Genomic DNA, 19,283 nt, shown 5'->3' with positions numbered 1-19,283 from the left:
GAATTCTGCCAAGGGGGACACACACCCAAAAAATTAGTAGACCTGGTGGGGGGTCATTCCGCCTGGCAAGCTGAAATGCTTGAGCTGATGGAGCAATTGCCATAGCGCTACACTGAATGCCCCCCAGTGCCCTAAAGAATTTCCTTGCTTGAGAAAGTTCAGGTTTCCAATGGCTATAAAAAGAAGGATAATAACTGCTTTCTCTCTTGGTTACAGTCCATGGTGCTGCTTCTTCACAGCCAGCGGCAGTACATTTTCGAGTTCGATAAGAACGACCGCTTGTCGTCGGTGACCATGCCCAATGTAGCCCGGCAGACCTTTGAAACGATCCGTTCCATCGGCTACTACCGGAACATCTACAGGCCCCCCGAAGGAAACGCTTCTGTCGTTCAGGACTTCAACGAGGAGCGGCAGCTTCTCCACACCTATCATTTGGGGACGGGGAGGCGGGTCATCTACAAGTACGGCAAGTTGTCCAAGCTGGCCGAAATGCTCTACGACACCACCAAGATCAGCTTCACTTACGACGAAACCGCCGGCATGCTGAAGACCATAAACCTGCAAAACGAAGGGTTCACCTGCACCATCCGGTACCGGCAGATCGGGCCCCTCATCGACCGGCAGATTTTCCGCTTCACGGAGGAAGGCATGGTGAACGCCCGCTTCGATTACAACTACGACAACAGCTTCCGCGTGACCAGCATGCAAGCGGTGATCAACGAGACGCCGTTGCCCATCGACCTGTACCGGTACGACGACGTGTCGGGCAAGACGGAGCAGTTCGGCAAGTTTGGGGTCATCTACTATGACATCAACCAGATCATCACCACTGCCGTCATGACTCACACGAAACACTTTGACGCTTACGGCAGAATGAAGGAAGTGCAGTACGAGATATTCCGGTCCCTTATGTACTGGATGACGGTGCAGTACGACAACATGGGGAGGGTGGTGAAGAAGGAGCTGAAGGTGGGCCCGTACGCAAACACGACGAGGTATTCTTACGAGTACGATGCCGACGGGCAGCTGCAGACTGTGTCGATCAACGAGAAGCCGCTCTGGCGGTACAGCTATGACCTGAACGGGAACCTCCATTTGCTGAGTCCCGGCAACAGCGCCCGCCTCACGCCTCTGAGGTACGACCTCAGGGACAGGATCACGAGGCTGGGGGACGTGCAATATAAGATGGACGAAGATGGCTTCTTGAGACAAAGAGGGAACGATGTTTTCGAGTACAACTCCGCAGGGCTGCTCATCAAGGCGTACAACAAAGCCAGTGGCTGGAGCGTGAAGTACCGCTATGATGGACTTGGGAGGAGAGTCTCCAGCAAAACGGCCCACGGTCACCATCTGCAGTTCTTCTACGCGGATCTCACCAACCCCACCAAAGTCACCCACCTGTACAACCACTCCAGCTCTGAGATAACGTCCCTCTATTATGACCTGCAGGGCCACCTCTTTGCCATGGAGCTCAGCAGCGGGGACGAGTTCTACATTGCTTGTGACAACATCGGGACCCCTCTGGCTGTCTTCAGCGGGACGGGCCTCATGATCAAGCAGATCCTGTACACGGCTTATGGGGAGATCTACACTGACACCAACCCAAACTTCCAGATCATCATCGGCTACCATGGAGGCCTCTACGACCCCCTCACCAAACTGATACACATGGGGAAGAGAGACTACGATGTGCTCGCCGGCCGGTGGACCAGCCCGGACCACGACATTTGGAAACGTCTCAGCAGCAGCAATATAATGCCTTTCAGTCTCTACATGTTCAAGAATAACAATCCTATCAGTAACTCTCAGGATATCAAGTGCTACATGACAGGTAAGGTTCATTTTTGGCCGGCCCAGCTGGTCTTGAGACCACCAGCCAGCTCAGTTGCACTGTATTTGACTATGCGTCTCTTAAAAACAATGCCAGTTTTAAAATCTGCACCCAGGTATTTTCAGTTTCTCCCGAATTATTTTTTACTTCATTGGGAAGAGCAGCTTATATATGGTTCTATACTTTGGAGTTAAAAGCTGAATCTCTCACTGTACTAGTTTTGCTTCAACTGTTGCATGGTAGATAGATAGAAAAGAAGAAATGTTTCCTTAGATTGCTAGGGAAGAGTTAAAGCAAATAATTATTATTATTATTAATTTTATTATTAATTTTATTATTTATATGCCATCCATCTGACCGGGTTGCCCCAGGCACTCTGGGCGGCGCCCAACAAAATATTAAAAACACAATAAAACATTGAACATTGAAAACTTCCTTATAACAAGGTGCATTGATTCATACAGAGGTTGTTATTCTCTCAGGTCAGTTAGCTAGGTGGAAACCTTCGATTTAAACACTCCACAAACTTTTGCAAACTGGTTTATAGCAGAAAACACTATAAAGGACTACAAATCTGTGTTGCACCCAAAAACATTCAAGGTGTAAGGACAGAGGAGGGGAATCAAAGGTGTATCACATGCGTAGGGGACAAGGTCCACTCATGAAACGACTTCCCTCCAATCTCTCCTCTCCCGTGCCCCCTAAACCTGATCTGGGGCTTCTCCCAGCCCTCCAGAGCCTATTTAGGGGGTGCACGGGGCACCCAGAGGGAGGAAGTGCTGTTGCACGAGCAGACCTCATTTCCAAAAACAAAGTAGAACTGACTTAGGTGAGCTGGAAGAGGACAGACGCTGGACGAGCCGCCTGTTCATCATAAACAACTTAATGATTTTAGAAAGCTGACTTTTGACCAGTGTGGCTCAGAATCATCTATAGTTGACTACGGCGCTCTCAAGTTTCAGGCAGGGGTCTGACAGGGGTTAACTTGGGAACAGTCCTACTCATGGCAGACGGGAAATGCCCACAAGGCCCACTGGAGCAAGATTATGAGTCCTCACCTCCCTCAAAGGGGGCACACGGATGATGAATGCATGGTCCGGGTTCAAGTAGGAAGAGATAGCTGTCAACCTTCCCTTTTTTGGTGGGAAAATCCCTTATTCCAGTGCCGTTTCCCGCTGCTATCCCGGATTGCTAGATATCCCGTAGACTGTCCCCGGGGTAGGTGAGGCTGCTGATCCCTTGTTTTCGAGGCTGCCGATCCCTTATTTTCAAATCTGAAAGTTGACAGCTATGGTCCTGAACCACATACAAGCTTTATAGTTCAAAACAAGCACCTCGATGCGAGCCCGGAAGCTCATTGGAAGCTAGCACAGTTGTGCCCAAACTGGTGTTATATGTTCAGACCGTATTGTGTTGCTCAACAATCTGGCTGCCAATTTTGGCACCATCTGCAGTTACTGAGCCATCTTCAAAGGCAGCCCCACACGTAGCCCGCTGCAGTAATCTAACCTAGAGGTTGCCAGAGAGGACAGAATAGACACTAGACTTTCTCTGGCTTGGTTGTATCAAAAGCACACTCCGGTAGTTTAAGCCAACTTGCAAAAAGAGTCCCTCTCCCCCTTTTTATTCCTTCACACGGAAGGGGGCTGGATGTGGTCTTGAAGGCCGATTTTGGCAAGTGGGCAGGGGTCAAGTGACCTTTGCTTGTCCACACGGGGCTTGCAAAGGAGTTTGCAAGGGACTCCTCACGGCCTGACAATCAGCTGATGGTTGGGTTTTGCGAAGTCCTGTTGCAAAGCGTGAGCCAGCGTGGTGTAGTGGTTAAGAGTGGTAGGCTCATAATCTGGTGAACCGGTTTCACGTCTCCGCTTCTCCACATGCAGCTGCTGGGTGACCTTGGGCCAGTCCCACTTCTTTGAAGTCTCTCAGCCCCACTCACCTCACAGAGTGTTTGTTGTGGGGGAGGAAGGGAAAGGAGAATGTTAGCCGCTTTGAGACTCCTTCGGGTAGTGATAAAGCAGGATATCAAATCCAAACTCTTCTTCTTCTTCAAAGCTCTCCATTTTGCAAGGGGCTCAGCCAGACCCGATAATCCCCTTCCTGCAGATTAAAGGATGATTAATGTTCTCCTAATTTCCTATCAGTTGCACAGAGGTATCCGTGTGTGCATCAGCTGGCAGCCCAAATTCAAAATTGCATCTAAATAAACTGCATTAAGGAGGCTCGCTCTAGGAGAGCAGCGGCTGAGTCCTTTCTAATCGTGACCTTTTTATCAAGCCTTTTAAAAATAACAATGCGATTAAGCGTTAATTCAGCCATGAGAAGCGCTACTTAAGGGATGGAGGAAAAACAAGTATCATGTGCCTTAAATATAGGCCAGAGCAGAGAGACGGCAGCCTTTGACCAAACTCCCACCAGAGTCGCTGCGGAATTAAATTTGGGGCAAGTAATTTGTGGGTGGGTGTGCATTCGGGGGGAGGAATAGCACAGCCTGGACAGACACTACACACTGAATTAACAGTAGCAGGAATGCGGTAGGGAAGAATTCAGTGGCATGGGAAGATTTCAGCAAGTCTCGAAGGACTTGAAGCGAGGAAATGGCCTGCCAGTTAAAGAGGGGTGGGAAAATGCAGCAAGTTTGGGGAGTTGGTTTGAAACCAAAAGACAGGGAGACAGGAGTGGCAGAGTATATGAGGGGGGCAGACCGCAGTTCAAGTGGTAGAGCGCATGGTTGCATTGGAGGATCACAGGTTCATAATAATAATAATAAATTTTATTATACCCTGCCCTCCCCAGCCAAGACCAGGCTCAGGGCAGCTAACACCCAATATAAAAACAAATTGATTGAAATACAACTTAAAAACAAGATTAAAATACAATATTAAAACATTAAAATACAGTGTACCTCTGGATACAAACGGGATCCATTCCGGAGCCCCGTTCACATCCAGAAGCAAACGTAACTAGCGACGGCACATCTGCGCACACACGCGTCACTTTTGGCCGCTTCTGCGCATGACGTCATTGAGTGTCTGTGCGAGTGGCGAAACTCGGAAGTAACACCCTCCGTTACTTCCAGGTTGCCGCGGAGCACAACTCGAACGTGCACAACATGAAGCATATTCAGCCCGAGGTATGCTGAATTAAAATACAGCCCCGTTTCAATGGGAACTCAAATCAAAAACTTTTGGGGGGATGAAAATGTCAAGTCTTCACCAAGGCTAACTTTCCAGACTGGTCCTACATGGGCCAGAAAAAAGCCAGGGAAGTCCCCAAATAAGAGTTCCGTCACAGGAGGGGAAAGGAAAAAAGAAGAGGGGGAGAGAATCAAATTGATTCAGCCCTTGGGATTGCTAGTTAAAAGATCTCAGGCAGAAGAGGTGAGGAAGCTTCCTGCAGGAGGCCTTGGGTGGTTGTTACTAGTCTGAGTGAAAGGCACAGTGCTTAGCCGCATGGGCCAAGTCATGACTCTGCACAAGGCAACTTAGATTCACGGAGCTGGAAGAGACCCCAGAGGGACGGATTCCCAGTATCCCATTTTAGAGAGGGTATCAAATAGTAATCATCTTTGTTTGGAGTGCTGGCTGGTCAAAAGCTACAAGAACCATCAAACGGGAGAGCTTGAGAGGTTGGGAGACAAGGTAAACTAGACGTGGCCCATCCATAGTTAGCATCTGTACAGCCGGCTGAGCACATTGTGTCCCGTTTTGTCACAGAATTGTAGAGTTCGAAGGGACCCACGAGGGTTTTCTAGTCCAGCCCCCTGCAATGCAGGAATCTTTTTGCCCAGTGTGAGGCTCAAACCCACAACCCTGAGATTAAGAGAACTCTAATGACCAGGGTAGGGGATGTGGGTGGCGCTGTGGGTTAAGCCTAGGACTTGCCAATCAGATGGTCGGCGGTTCGAATCCCTGCAACAGGGTGAGCTCCCGTTGCTCAGTCCCTGCTCCTGCCAACCTAGCAGTTCGAAAGCACGTCAAAGTGCAAGTAGATATCACTCCGGCAGGAAGGTAAACAGCGTTTCCGTGCGCTGATCTGGTTCGCCAGAAGCGGCTTAGTCATGCTGGCCACATGACCCGGAAGCTGTACGCCGGCTCCCTCGGCCAATAAGGCGAGATGAGCGCCACAACCCCAGAGTCGGCCACGACTGGACCTAATGGTCAGGGGTCCTTTAATGACCAGGGGTTTTTTGTTTGGCATTTTTGCTATATGGTATGATTTTATTTCCAGTATGAATATTGAGACCCGCGGTAGTTCAGTGCCACCAGTATGCGCAAATGTCTGGTTCATCTAAGCCTTTTTGGAACCTTTATTTTCAATAATGATGGCACTCACAGGTGGACAATGCTTTTGTTTTTATAAATCTTAGTTATTTGCAGAGGGAATCTTTGCACGAGTCCATACTTTATTCCTTTGGAGCTGTGCTGAACCTTTGTACTTTTGTCCTTCCAGGCTGTGACGCTTTATGGTTGACATTTTGTATTCTTTGCTTTCTTTTTCATGTTTGCGCTTCTTAACAAAATCAATAATAAAATAGTTAAGATCCCAAAAATGCATTACAAGACAAAATTGCTTGCAACAAACGTGTATTAAGACTAAATTGCATACAATCGTGTGAATGCTAAGAGAAATTCTCACTTAGATGGTGAATTTTCATGAGGACCCCTTAAAAATAATACCTTCCAGTAGCACCTTAGAGACCAACTAAGTTTGTTATTGGTATGAGCTTTCGTGTGCATGCACACTTCTTCAGATGCCATGCACACGAAAGCTCATACCAAGAACAAACTTAGTTGGTCTCCAAGGTGCTACTGGAAGGATTTTGTTTATTTTGTTTCGACTACGGCAGACCAACACGGCTACCCCCTTGTAATTAAAAATAATAATAATTGCAAATTGTTGTGGAAATATGAACTGAATATAAGATTGGAAATTTGAGAAACTGGGTGAAACCACAATTTACAGATTCTCCCATCCCTAAAGTTGAGGGGATTTTGGGGCGATGGTTCAGAACTGGAGGCTGCGATTCGAAACACACTTATAGTGGATAAGATTTGATTGAATGCAGGGCAACTTCTGAATAAACCTATGTTAGGATTTTGCTGTGAGCGTTGCAAAAGATCACCTAAAGGAGAACTGGCAAAGGATACCTAAGATTAATTGGAGTTTATGTTCATAGCCCCCCTATAGTGGAGAAGGAATGCTTTTGTGACTGGCTTTTGTGGAGGGAGCAGATTGAGTTGACATTTCTATTACCCCTGTTTCCAATAGCCATGCTCTTTACTCTGCCCCCAGAATGAATTCATTCTGACATATAGGGAACCAAATTGAGTGGAAGCCAAAATGTACCCAGTGTCATATGAAATGCACTGTTTTTACTTAACAGATAAATAAACACTGCTTCATTTTTGCAGATTGATATTTGGGGCAGATCCTAAATTCTTTTGGGGTTCCATTGATTTTAATGTTAGGACTAAGCTTCTGCGTTGTGATGGCTGGATGTTGCCCTGACTGTCTTTTGAGCATTCGGACATCTTAAAAAAAAGTCTCCTCCTGACCTCTATCCCTTCCAATAAATGACACTGGCTTATTCCTAGTGGTATAATAGCCTACTGCTCAGAAGCAGGGTAGATTTCTGCATAACTTAGAAGATCACACCACAAAGCTATTAAGAAACTGGTTGCTGCTGCTATTGATATAGAGAGTGAATGGCTGTTGAGAGCAAAGTGCTTTAATTTTAATGGTAATGAAATAATAAAAAAGCAACATTGCCTTTTCTCTGTCAGATTTTCAAAGACACAGACGGAAGGCTTTTTTCCATGGCCAGCAAAAGATCTTCCCTATCCGGAATCTTTAGCAGATAACACAGAGTTTTGAGAATATAGCAACGAGAAGCAAGCCATCAGCCTGTTTGCATGATGTGTATTTGTTTCCCGTTTGGCCAACTCGTGCAATATGAAATCTGGAGAAAGTAGAGTTGCCGTGTGGCCACTATAGACATCTTAGGAAATGTGCAACTTCAGATTGACACCTCATTCATTGCATCAATAGACATGAGCAAATATAGTCAATTCCTCCCCCCCCACACACACACACATACTTTGGGTGGAAGATATTTCCAAGTTACCTGACTTTCTTTCCAGGTGCCTACAGGCAATAAAGTATAATGAGCAAGCTAACCCTTCGGTTTCTCGTTTATCACATCCCAGATGTCAACAGCTGGCTGCTCACATTTGGGTTTCAACTGCACAACGTCATCCCTGGATATCCTAAGCCAGACATGGATGCTGTGGAGCCATCTTATGAACTCATCCACACCCAACTGAAGACTCAAGAATGGGACAATAGCAAGGTAATCTACCTCACTGTTCACACATCACAGTAAGCCATAGTTTAATTTTCAAAAGACCCAGTTTTGCTCCTCCCTGACTCCTGGCTGAGCCATGTGTTGAGTTACAAACCACGAGCCTTGGTTTATCATGATGCTTGGACCCAAAGTCATGGTTTGCTTCCCACAAGCAACCCATGAGAAGTAAGCCAAGATTAAGCCTTGGTTGTTTTGTTTGGAAAGAAGCCAACCACAAGTCTTAATGTGACAAGCTAAAGCTTCTCGGTTGTTGCAGCCAACAGTGAGGGAGTTGTGAAGGAGGGATTTCTGAGCATAATCTACCAGCATTCTGCTCATTCACGTTACACGATAGTTAAACGTTAACTATGGTTTAATGTGGGACGCAGGTAGCGCTGTGGGTTAAAGCCTCAGCGCCTAAGGCTTGCCAATCGAAAGGTCAGCGGTTCGAATCCCCGCGGCGGGGTGTGCTCCCGCTGTTCGGTCCCAGCGCCTGCCAACCTAGCAGTTCGAAAGCACTCCCAGGTGCAAGTAGATAAATAGGGACCGCTTACTAGCGGGAAGGTAAACAGCGTTTCCGTGTGCGGCTTTGGCTCGCCAGAGCAGCGATGTCACGCTGGCCACGTGACCCGGAAGTGTCTTCGGACAGCGCTGGCCCTTGGCCTCTTTGAGTGAGATGGGCGCACAACCCTAGAGTCTGTCAAGACTGGCCCGTACGGGCAGGGATACCTTTACCTTTATGGTTTAATGTGATGTGGGAACCAGGTCACTGTCTGTTTTTAGAAAGCCCCCTATTGGAGTCCTTAAATTATTCCACAAACTACCCTCCCGTTCAGTGGGGTAAATAGCCAGTGGACCCCTTTTCCAGATCTAAACATAACTGCTTCCAGGTGCACAGAACCTTTTTCATATTTATGTATTTACAACATTTTATATACCGCCAGATAGCCAAGGTTCCCTGGACAGTTTACAGTAAAAAATTAGAAACGTAAAGAAGAAAAATGGAAACCGAACAACAGTAGTGCAAATAATGTTTAAAGTACCAACAGATTTTAAGATTGAAAAGTCTGGGAAGCCAAAATGATCTTCACCTGGGACTGAAAGGACCATAACTGGCTGCAAAATGTTGGGAGGTGACAGGCAAGCCGCTCTAGGGAGGGCATTCGACAAATGGGCACCACCACTAAAAAGACTGTGTCTTTAGTCGCTACCCCCTCTACCTCATTTGCAAATGGTTATGGGTACAATAATAGTGCATTCGTGATTTATACCAAACCACACATCCAGTGTTACTGCATTGGAGGGGTGCTCTTACGCAACAGAAGCAGGGCGAAAACAGAGCACTGGTGGCGTCAAAAGTTACAAGGTTTCAGCAGGAAGTTACTGGACACGCACTGATTGGAAACAGGGTCCACGCCCACCCTTTTGCCGCCACAAACAGTATTGAAAGCGGGGTCACGAATAGCCACCCCGAATATCGCCATGAGCACAGACCATCATGAATACACAATGTCTGGTTCATTTGGGTATACAGTGGTGCCTCGCAAGACGAAATTAATTCGTTCTGCGAGTTTTTTTCGTCTTGTGAATTTTTCGTCTTGCGAAGTACGGATATGCATTGACGGTTTCCCATAGGAATGCATTGACGGTTTTAAGAAAAAGGCGCAAGACGTTTTCATCTTGCGAAGCAAGCCCATAGGGAAATTCGTCTTGCGAAGCAACTCAAAAAACAAAAAACTCTTTCGTCTTGCGAGTTTTTCGTCTTGCGAGGCATTCGTCTTGCGAGGTACCACTGTACAGTGGTACCTCTGGTTGTGAATGGGATCTGTTCCGGAGGCCCCTTCGCAACATGAAAAAAGTGCAATCCGTAGCGGAGTGTCTGTGCATGTGCGGGTTGCGATTCAGCGCTTCTGTGCATGCACGTTACATCATTTTACACTTCTGCGCATGCGCGAGCGGCGAAACCCGGAAGTAACCCTTTCTGGTACTTCCGGGTCGCTGCAGGATATAACCTGAAATAACGTAACATGAAGCAAACGTAACATGAGGTATGACTGTATATGGGAGGAGGAAATTGTTCAGGTAAGCAGGCTCCGAGTGTTTCGGCCTCTTGCGCTTAACTCCTGGCCATAGCAATGATCAATTCTGCGCCATAAAGACTGAGCAGGGCTCTATCCTTAAAAGATTGATATGCAACTGTCGTGGCTGTGCCTTCCAGCCCCCCGCAGCCAGGGGAAGCAGTCATTGCAGTAGGATCTGTGTGAGGGCTTCTTGCAGCACCCAGGACTCCTTCTGCATCTAGAAGTGCTATTAAGCATTGCTTCTAGTGCACAAAATTATGTTCATTTAGCACAGGCATGCCTCGGCCTAGATCGCTATCAAAAGCTACACTAGCCATTTCAAAAATCCAGAAAACTCAATTGACTCCTAGGCCTTTTGATGAGAAAATGAAGACTTCTTTTCTGCTTTCGTCTCTGGAACTTGTTCTTGGCCATGGCAAGATATTTCTCGAACATGTCCACTGTCTCACGTGAAATGCAGGCTCTCCTGGCGAAGGAGGGAGTGGAACACGTAACCACAATTCCCTACACTGTGAACCGCGATGTGACTGTAGCTCTCTTTTCCAACTTGGAAGTACAGTGGTGCCCTGCAAGACGAATGCCTCGCAAGATGGAAAACCCGCTAGACGAAAGGGTTTTCCGTTTTGGAGGTGCTTCGCAGGACGAATTTCTCTATGGGCTTGCTTTGCAAGACGAAAATGTCTTGCGATTCCTGGGGGGGTTTTTTTCACTCCCCACCTCCTTTTTCTAAGGCACTAAGCTGCTAATAGCCTTTTAGCAGCTAATCCGCTAATCCCTTAAGCCTTTAATAGCCTTTAATAGCCGCTAATAGCCACTAAACCGCTAATAGCGCTAATCCGCTAATTCGCTAATGGGCTTGCTTTGCAAGACAAAAAAACCGCTAGACGAAGAGACTCACGGAACGGATTCTTTTCGTCTTGCGAGGCACCACTGTACTGCTATGCTCTCCTACCACCGCTGCCGTCTCCAAGGAGGAGCAACATGGCATTTTATTCCTTCCGTATCTACTCTGCAGGGTTTTGGCAACGAGTGGGCTGAAATTGGTTCCATTCTGCCAAATGGATCGTGGAAGCCAGAATGGCCTCTGCAATCCGCTCCACTGCTAGATTGGTTGGTCTTTTGACTCGCCCCCGACACGTGGAGAAAGTTGGTTCTTTTGCCCCCACATTCAAAACATACTGGGTGGGAGTGGTGGTTTAACTTACCCTTCACCGGATCAAAGATCTGCCCTCGTGAGATGTGGCGGCCACGTTTAATAGTCACTTTTGGCAATCTGCACACATGCTGTTAATGTCTTTACAGATGCTCCTTCTGTACCAAGCAAAACAGTCGCTTTTTCCCAGGGTTTAGCTGGGACTTCATGTCAGCATCCACAGGTTTTCCCTCAGTGCTCTTATCTACTGATACACATGAGTTCTCTCCATACTTCTGGGGGTTTTTTGTACCATTTCTCTCTACCTGAACAGTTTGCTGAAAGCTTCCCCATTATCAGAGGCCTGCTAGCTCCCATTCAAGTTGCACTTTCTACCGCTCGCCTTCGCTAATTCAGTGGCAAAGGGGTGGGGAATACATGGTAGAAGATGAAACGGAACGGATAGCAATTTTCAAAGGCAGGGTACTCTGTCTTTTTGAACTCTGCACAATCTGTTTGTGCCCCTTCCTTTTTATTTCCACAGCCACACAGCCCAAGAGTTGTTTTTCTCCCGCGGAAGAAAATGCTCTTCCCAAATGCATTACTGTATTATTAAAAGGGTGTATTCAAGGTCGTTAGATCTTAAAATTAAGCAGCTTTTCAAAGGCACAGAGCTTGTTTTGAGATAACAGGGAAGTGGGTTTTTTTTCTTGTTTTAAAATTACGATCACAGCCAGGTCCCTTATAACATTGTGCAGAACAACCCAGAAGCTCTTGCCAATGAAAGAGCGTCTCCACCCCCATCGTTCTGCCCGGACACTGAGGTCCAGTGTTGGGGGCCTTCTGGCGGTTCCCTCGCTGAGAGAAGCCAAGTTACAGGGAGAGGGCCTTCTCAGTAGTGGCACCCAACCTGTGGAATGCCCTCCCACCAGATGTCAAAGGAAAAAATAACTACCAGACTTTTAGGAGACATCTGAAGGCAGCCCTGTTTAGGGAAGCTTTTAATATCTGAAGGACTATTGTATTTTAATATTTTGTTGGAAGCCGCCCAGAGTGGCTGGGGAAGCCCAGCCAGATGGGCAGGGTATAAATAAATTATTATTATTATTATTATTATTATTCTGTAGCAAAAACCGGGGAAAGTCCAGTGGTCTATTAACAAGTATTGGAGCTAATTCACGAACCTCTGTGCCATAAAGACTAAATGTGTTCGTCTTTAAGGCGCTGTAAGCTGTTATTGTTGCTGCTGCTGCTACTGTTGTTTACTCAACCTGCACCCATCACTAACATGAGCCCCTCTCTTCTTCTCTCTGCTGCTTGCTCAGTCGATCCTGGGAGTTCAGTGCGAAGTGCAGAAGCAGCTGAAGGCTTTCGTCACCCTGGAGCGCTTTGAGCAGATCTACAGCTCCAGCATCGCCGGCTGCCACGAAGCCAAGGAGAACCACAACTTTGCCTCGGGGGGCTCCGTCATCGGCAAAGGGGTCAAGTTCGCCATGAAAGACGGCAGGGTGGCCACGGACATCATCAGCACGGCCAACGAAGACGGGCGGAGGGTTGCGGCCATACTCAACAACGCCCACTACCTAGACGACTTGCACTTCACCGTCGAGGGCGTAGACACCCACTACTTCGTCAAGCAAGGGCCGTCGGACGGAGACTTGTCCATCCTGGGCCTCAGCGGCGGCAGGAGGACCCTGGAGAACGGCGTCAACGTCACCGTCTCCCAAATCAACACGGTGCTCAACGGAAGGACTAGACGTTACACGGACATCCAGCTCCAGTACGGAGCACTGTGCCTGAACACCCGGTACGGGACGACTTTGGACGAGGAAAAGACCCGAGTGCTGGAGCTGGCCAGGCAGCGAGCGGTTACCCAAGCCTGGGCGCAGGAGCAGCAGAGACTCCGGGACGGGGAGGAGGGGACACGCTCCTGGACAGAAGGGGAGAAGCAGCAGTTGCTGAGCACAGGGAGGGTTCAGGGCTACGACGGCTACTTTGTGATTTCCGTGGAGCAGTACCCCGAACTCTCGGACAGCGCCAACAACATTCATTTCATGAGACAGAGCGAGATGGGCAGGAGGTGACAGGGAGGGTTGGCACATTGACTTCTTGCCAAAGACAGCTGCTCTTTTGTGGCCGCATACCAGACTGTGTTGTACTCAATCCTCTTTTTCTTTTCTTTTTTTAAAGAAACTGTGATGGAAAAGGTTGGGGTGGAATGATAATACAGTTGCACTGTAACTCATGCAACATCCTATTGTTTTATTTTTTCTCTCTCTAAAATTGGCCTTCTCACCCATTACTGTTATCATTTCCCTCCATGCACACACACACGCACGCACACACAAACACGGACCGGAAGGTATATTTCACCTTTGTGTGAGCACGGTGGAAACCCTGTGTCCTTTTCGTCCATCCATCTCCCCTTCCCCTTTGTGCAACGTTCTGAAAAATCGGGGGATTTGTCCATGCAAAACCCGTTCGGTTTCTTCGTGCGGCGAGAAAAGGGTCTCTGTGTACGTTCCGCGCAAACCCTGTTTGGGTTGAAAAAGAAGAAAAGGCGAAAGAAGAAGAGGGGGGATGCGAGCTTTGAGCATCCTGCGCTGCACACAGCAAAGCAAAGAAGCAGCAGCCGGAGACTGTTCTGAATCTTCTTTACGTGATAAACATGAGCCTCCAAATGAGAACTTGCAGGTCATTTTCACACTTCACACTCGTTTCTGGGCCATCCTGCAGCTCAGAAGTAGCCGGGCAAGGCGAAATAGCTGCGTCTTATAGACTTGCCAGATGAGTCTTTTTCCCTTCCCGAGACGGAAATAATCTCTTTTTTATTTTTTTTAAATGAGTCTTTTTTACTACGATAGGCTATTTTGTTCACCGGTTTGGTTTGGGTTTTTTTGTGTGAGTGCGACAGAGTACGTATCGCTGCAAATCTTCCTTGCTTCTTTTTGTTTGTTTGTTTTCCTATTAGTTTGAAACCCCATTTCAGACTGGGGTGGGGGGTTTCCCAGGGTGCGGGGGTTGGGAGAGATTGACGCTCTACTAGAATAAATTTTCTTGCACATGCTGTTGGATGGGGGAAAAAGCACCTATGATGTATATTTGTCAAATGGCAAAACCTTCCTTAAATATATAGTATTTCTGTACACCAGGTGGAGTGTCTTAACCGTTATCTTTTGAGGCAGCAACTAGCCAACAGCAGAAACGCCATTAGTGATGGGATGTTCTTGGCGCCTCCTGAGGGCGATAGACCAAACTAGATGTGGATGTGAGAGGCTGTGTGAGTGTGTGGAGAATCTCTCAATGGCTTTGGTTGTTAATTCAGTGTTGCTGTGGGGACCGGGGGGAATCGGGTGTGATTGGAGCGACAGCAACCCCTTGAGGGTCATTTTCCCAATCCGAATCCCACTCCCTTGCTGTTTTTCCCCCCTCAGGAAAGAAAGGCGTTCAGTCCGTGTATCTTTTCCCCTTCAAGTAGAAAAGTAGCTGGCGATATGTAGTGGGCAGATGGTCTGTGAGGAAAGACACACACACTGTTTTGGTCAAATTCTGGGCCTAACTGCACTTGAAAACACATTCTGCTCTGAGCCCGGCTTTGGCTGGGGAGGGTGGGATATAAATAATTAAAAAAATATTATTATTATTCTTGGTACTATAGGGAAACCATTTTTCTAACTGCAGTATGAGGGGGGCGGGGGATTTTTTTTGACAAGATTTTGACAGGAGGGAAGGGTTAAACCGCCCCTCCCCACACGTTGTGAGGCAAATAAAAATTGCACAAACCTATTGTCCCCACCTGTAATTAAATTAAGTGGGTGGGGGGATAATGTGCTTGCGAGCAACACAATGTCACGCATAGTTAGGATCCCGAAAGCCCACTGCAGTTTTGTTGAAGTTTTAAAAAAACAATCCATCGGGAGACATTATACATGTCTACCAAACTACACCTGCTTTGCCCCTTCTGCTGAGCCAAGCCTTCCCCAATACGGCCCACTCTGGCTTGTAGCAGCACCTCTCTGGCTTGCGGAAGGTCTTTATTTGCCTCTGTGCAGCCTTTCATGGATTCAACCTAAGGAACTGAGCACGCAAAACGCATCTTCTACTACAGAGGTGTGTGGTGGTGCAGCCATGTGTCTAAATACCTTTACCTCCAGTCTAGGAAAGTGAAACTGCCATTAATTCTCCATGCTAGAATCCCAGATTTTGCTATCACATAGTGTTGGGCAGTTTGCCTCCTTATTTCGTTGGTGTGATTTACTTTACTTCTGAGGATGCTTTTAGAAAGATAGGGAGACTGGTGACAGGTGAGCTGAAGAAGGTACAGGAATAACTAGGGGTGGGGTGGTAGGTAAGGACTTGCAACTTGCCCCCTTGCCAAGGGAGAACCTGCCCCAGAGCCTTACTAGCATCTCGGCATCATACTTTCATTTGGTTCTCACAGTTCATAAGAAGTAAGAATGTGTACATGGAGGGCCTCACAAGCAGATCAACATGTGCCTAGGAGCAGTGGCGTAGCGTGGGGGGTGCAGGGGGGCCGGCCGCACCGGGCGCAACATCTGGGGGGTGGGACGTGCTCGCACTCGCAGCTCTCTGCCCCTACCTGGCTCACTCACTCTCTCTCACTGCAGTGCTGGCTGTGCGAATCCGATCAGAGCCACCGGGTCGCCGCCCACTGTGGAGGGGGGGTGCCAGGCGTGCGGTGCGGTGCGGAGAGAGAGCGAGGGACTATCTGGGGGAGGGACAGTGCAGCGGGGGGGGACGCAAATTACTTGCCTTGCCCCAGGTTAGGGGGCGCAAATTACTTGCCTTGCCCCGGGTGCTGACAACCCACGCTACGCCAATGCCTAGGAGTCTCTCCAGAGAAAACCAGGCTTCCAAACAAATATGGGCATTCACCCACCCTTGTGAACTGACCGTGAGTAAAATAATCCCCAAACCTAGGGACAAAGCACTTCGGACAAAGCACCCCAAACCTAGGGACAAAGCGGTTCGGAAGGAGGAAAGAGGCTCCATTCCCAAATGTTTACAGCGCACAGGCCAGGCAGACTGGGAATGTGTCCCTGAGATGACTTTGCTCCTCTTGTTTTCATCTGGTGACGCACCCAAAACAGTGAGCCTGCACGTTCTCCCTGGCTGCGCAACTTTGCACTGCAGTGAAAACACCACCAGATCTCAAAAGAGTATTTTATTGTTGGAGCTGCAACCTGGGAGGGCAAGGCTGCCCGAAGCATCATTTAACATGGTGCAAGCGACATCTCTTGCATGCCGTCAATAAAGTAAGAAGGTGCCACCGATATGGTGTCCCAGAAGAAGGCAGGGCCCAGTTTGGGGTAATTTGACCCAAGGCTTCTTGGAGCCTGCTAAACTAGGGCTGTAAGTTACAGGTAGGTAGCCGTGTTGGTCTGCCGTAGTCAAAATAAAATAAAATAAAATAAAATAATTCCTTCCAGTAGAGAGCAACTAAGTTAGTTATTGGTATGAGCTTTCGTGTGCATGCACACTTCTTCAGATACACTGAAACAGAAGTCATCAGACCCTTATATATAGTGAGAGGGTGGGGAGGGGTATTACTCAGAAGGGTGGTGGGAGTGGGTGATTGGCTGATAGGTGTGGTAAACCTGTTGACAACTGTTAAGGACTGCAGTTGGTATTACAGGAAAAAGCAGTAAAAGGTAAAGGTACCCCTGCCCGTACGGGCCAGTCAAGGGGTGGCTAAAAATAGCTTTATCATATATAATGAGATAAGAATCCAATGTCTCTATTTCTGAAATTCTTTTGTAATAAGACCCAACAACATCAAACATACCATTTCAGGTGTTTTTAATTGCTCATCTTCTAACGTTGTGTATGCCATCAAATGGCAACAGTGCCCTTCAGCTCTCTATATTGGGCAAACAAGCCAGACCCTACGGCAAAGGATAAATGGACATAAATCTGATATCAGGAATTACAAGACAGGAGAAACCAGTAGGAGAACACTTCAATCTCCCAGGACATTCTATACAAGATCTCAAAGTAGCTGTCTTATTACAAAAGAATTTCAGAAATAGACTAGAAAGAGAAGTTGCTGAATCAGCCAATCACCCATTCCCACCACCCTTCTGAGAGCCAGTGTGGTGTAGTGGTTAAGAACAGTAGTCTCGTAATCTGGGGAACCGGGTTCGCGTCTCCGCTCCTCCACATGCAGCTGCTGGGTGACCTTGGGCCAGTCACAATTCTTTGAAGTCTCTCAGCCCCACTCACCTCACAGAGTGTTTGTTGTGGGGGAGGAAGGGAAAGGAGAATGTTAGCCGCTTTGAGACTCCTTTGGGTAGTGATAAAGCGGGATATCAAATCCAAACTCTTCTTCTTCTTCTTCTTCTTCTAATACCCCTCCCCATGCTCTCACTATATATAAGGGTCTGGTGACTTCCGTTTCAGTGTATCTGAAGAAGTGTGCATGCACATAAAAGCTCATACCAAGAACAAACTTAGTTGGTCTCTAAGTTGCTACTGGAAGGAATTTTTTAATTTAATTTAATTTGTTTCGACTAGGGCTGTAAGGTTCTAAAACTTCACCCTTGTCCTTCCTAGCCAACCAGCAAGCTTCCTGGCACGTGGTCCTTCCCTGATGCGTCCCTGAGTGTCAGGAAGCCATAGAGTGAGAGAGTAAAAATAGTGATGGCTAGCTCAAAGGGGACACTGTCTTCTGCCTTCATGGGTTGCATCCATTCACAGCTGGTTGTTGCTCCTGCAATGCTATACGCGGGAGAGAAGCCGAGGACGACACTGGTCCATGCATGTATGCCTTGGAGAGTGTCCTGTATGGTTACAGGATGAGAGATAAACAGACTGCCATGTGTCTAGACTGCAGGTCAACTCCCTGCACCAGATCATGCCATTTTAGCATTGTGAGGAGGGCAGTAGAGGACCTCCTCAAGGAGAAGCAAGGATGAGACTAGGAAAATGTCGCTTCAAGTCCTTGAAAAATTCAGAGCCACCCTTTGCACAGTACCAGGGTGACTTCATCACTTCTGGCCTTACCTGGACGTTTTGTGTAGTTGTCTCACCTACAGCAGCTGAAAGCTACCCTACATGGAGTTTGGAACCTGCCGGGCCATAACACATTTATAGAACGTTCCCAAAGGAGCAAGATAAAATTTTGCCTGGCAAATCCTTAACTCACAGGAATCCTGTGCCATTGGTTTGACTTTGTTTACACCTCATCTTTTAAGCGAGGAGAAGGAGCTTCAGGCAAGGGCCATTGGTGGCATCTCAGATGTCAAGTCTTGACACGAAACAGGAGGCGCATGTATCGATGGCCTCAAATTAGGCACTGGCCAATATCTGGAGGTGAGACAGCCAGGATATGACCTTGAGTTTCTTGAGAAGGACAGGATAGAAAAGCAACCAGGGAGGAAACTGAAACTGGCAACTGTCGAGAGATAGGAGAGCAGTCTGCTCAATGCCGGATGCGGTTGCCATCATGGGCGTTGGTCTTTGAAAGCTGGTGTAGGTTTCCTAGTGTGTCTACGGCAACCTCTTCTCCTGACGTGGGTTTGTTTCCCTATGTGCAGGCAATCCTCCCGTCCGCTGAGGGCTCCCTGGGCCACTGCCATGCAAACCCTTTGCGTATTATGCAAGCATCTGGGTTGTGATTGAGAGCCCAGTCTTAAGGCCACTGTTTACTGAATTCAGCCTACCGCTTAAAGTTGTCTCTGAGTGACATTTGTCTGCCATTATCGATCTCGCGGCGTAATCCTCAGTAAGCTTCCAAAGAACACCGGAGCTCCTTTTGAAAAGAAGACTAATATAACACACCCAAAAGATTATTTCTTGACGGTTGCCACCACAAGGTCCTGCGCGTCCACAGGCATTTTGATTAACCCAGTAACTGATCTGATATAAAAAGCA

At 47.7% G+C, this 19,283-nt stretch overlaps 1 protein-coding gene across 14 annotated transcripts in view; it reads left to right on the top strand.

The window, feature by feature from the left end:
• TENM4 (teneurin transmembrane protein 4) overlaps positions 1-14,540 on the top strand; it is a 636,641-nt gene extending 622,101 nt beyond the window's left edge. For 13 of the 14 annotated variants that reach the window (XM_083435958.1, XM_083435956.1, XM_083435948.1 and 10 more), the window contains 3 exons: positions 217-1,831; positions 8,041-8,183; positions 12,716-14,540. In XM_083435958.1, coding sequence (XP_083292084.1) covers positions 217-1,831; positions 8,041-8,183; positions 12,716-13,474 — 2,517 coding nt within the window. In that variant the 3' untranslated portion in view covers positions 13,475-14,540. The remainder of the gene's footprint in view (positions 1-216; positions 1,832-8,040; positions 8,184-12,715) is intronic. The other variant, XM_083435951.1, reaches the window with a different exon arrangement.
• Positions 14,541-19,283: the final 4,743 nt, after the last annotated feature.

This window comes from Podarcis tiliguerta (genome assembly GCF_965153285.1).
Source record: "Podarcis tiliguerta genome assembly, chromosome: 4".
Taxonomy (NCBI): Eukaryota; Metazoa; Chordata; class Lepidosauria; order Squamata; family Lacertidae; genus Podarcis; species Podarcis tiliguerta.
The sequence above is the reverse complement of the archived record's forward strand: the minus strand, read 5'-3'. Positions and strand labels throughout refer to the sequence as shown.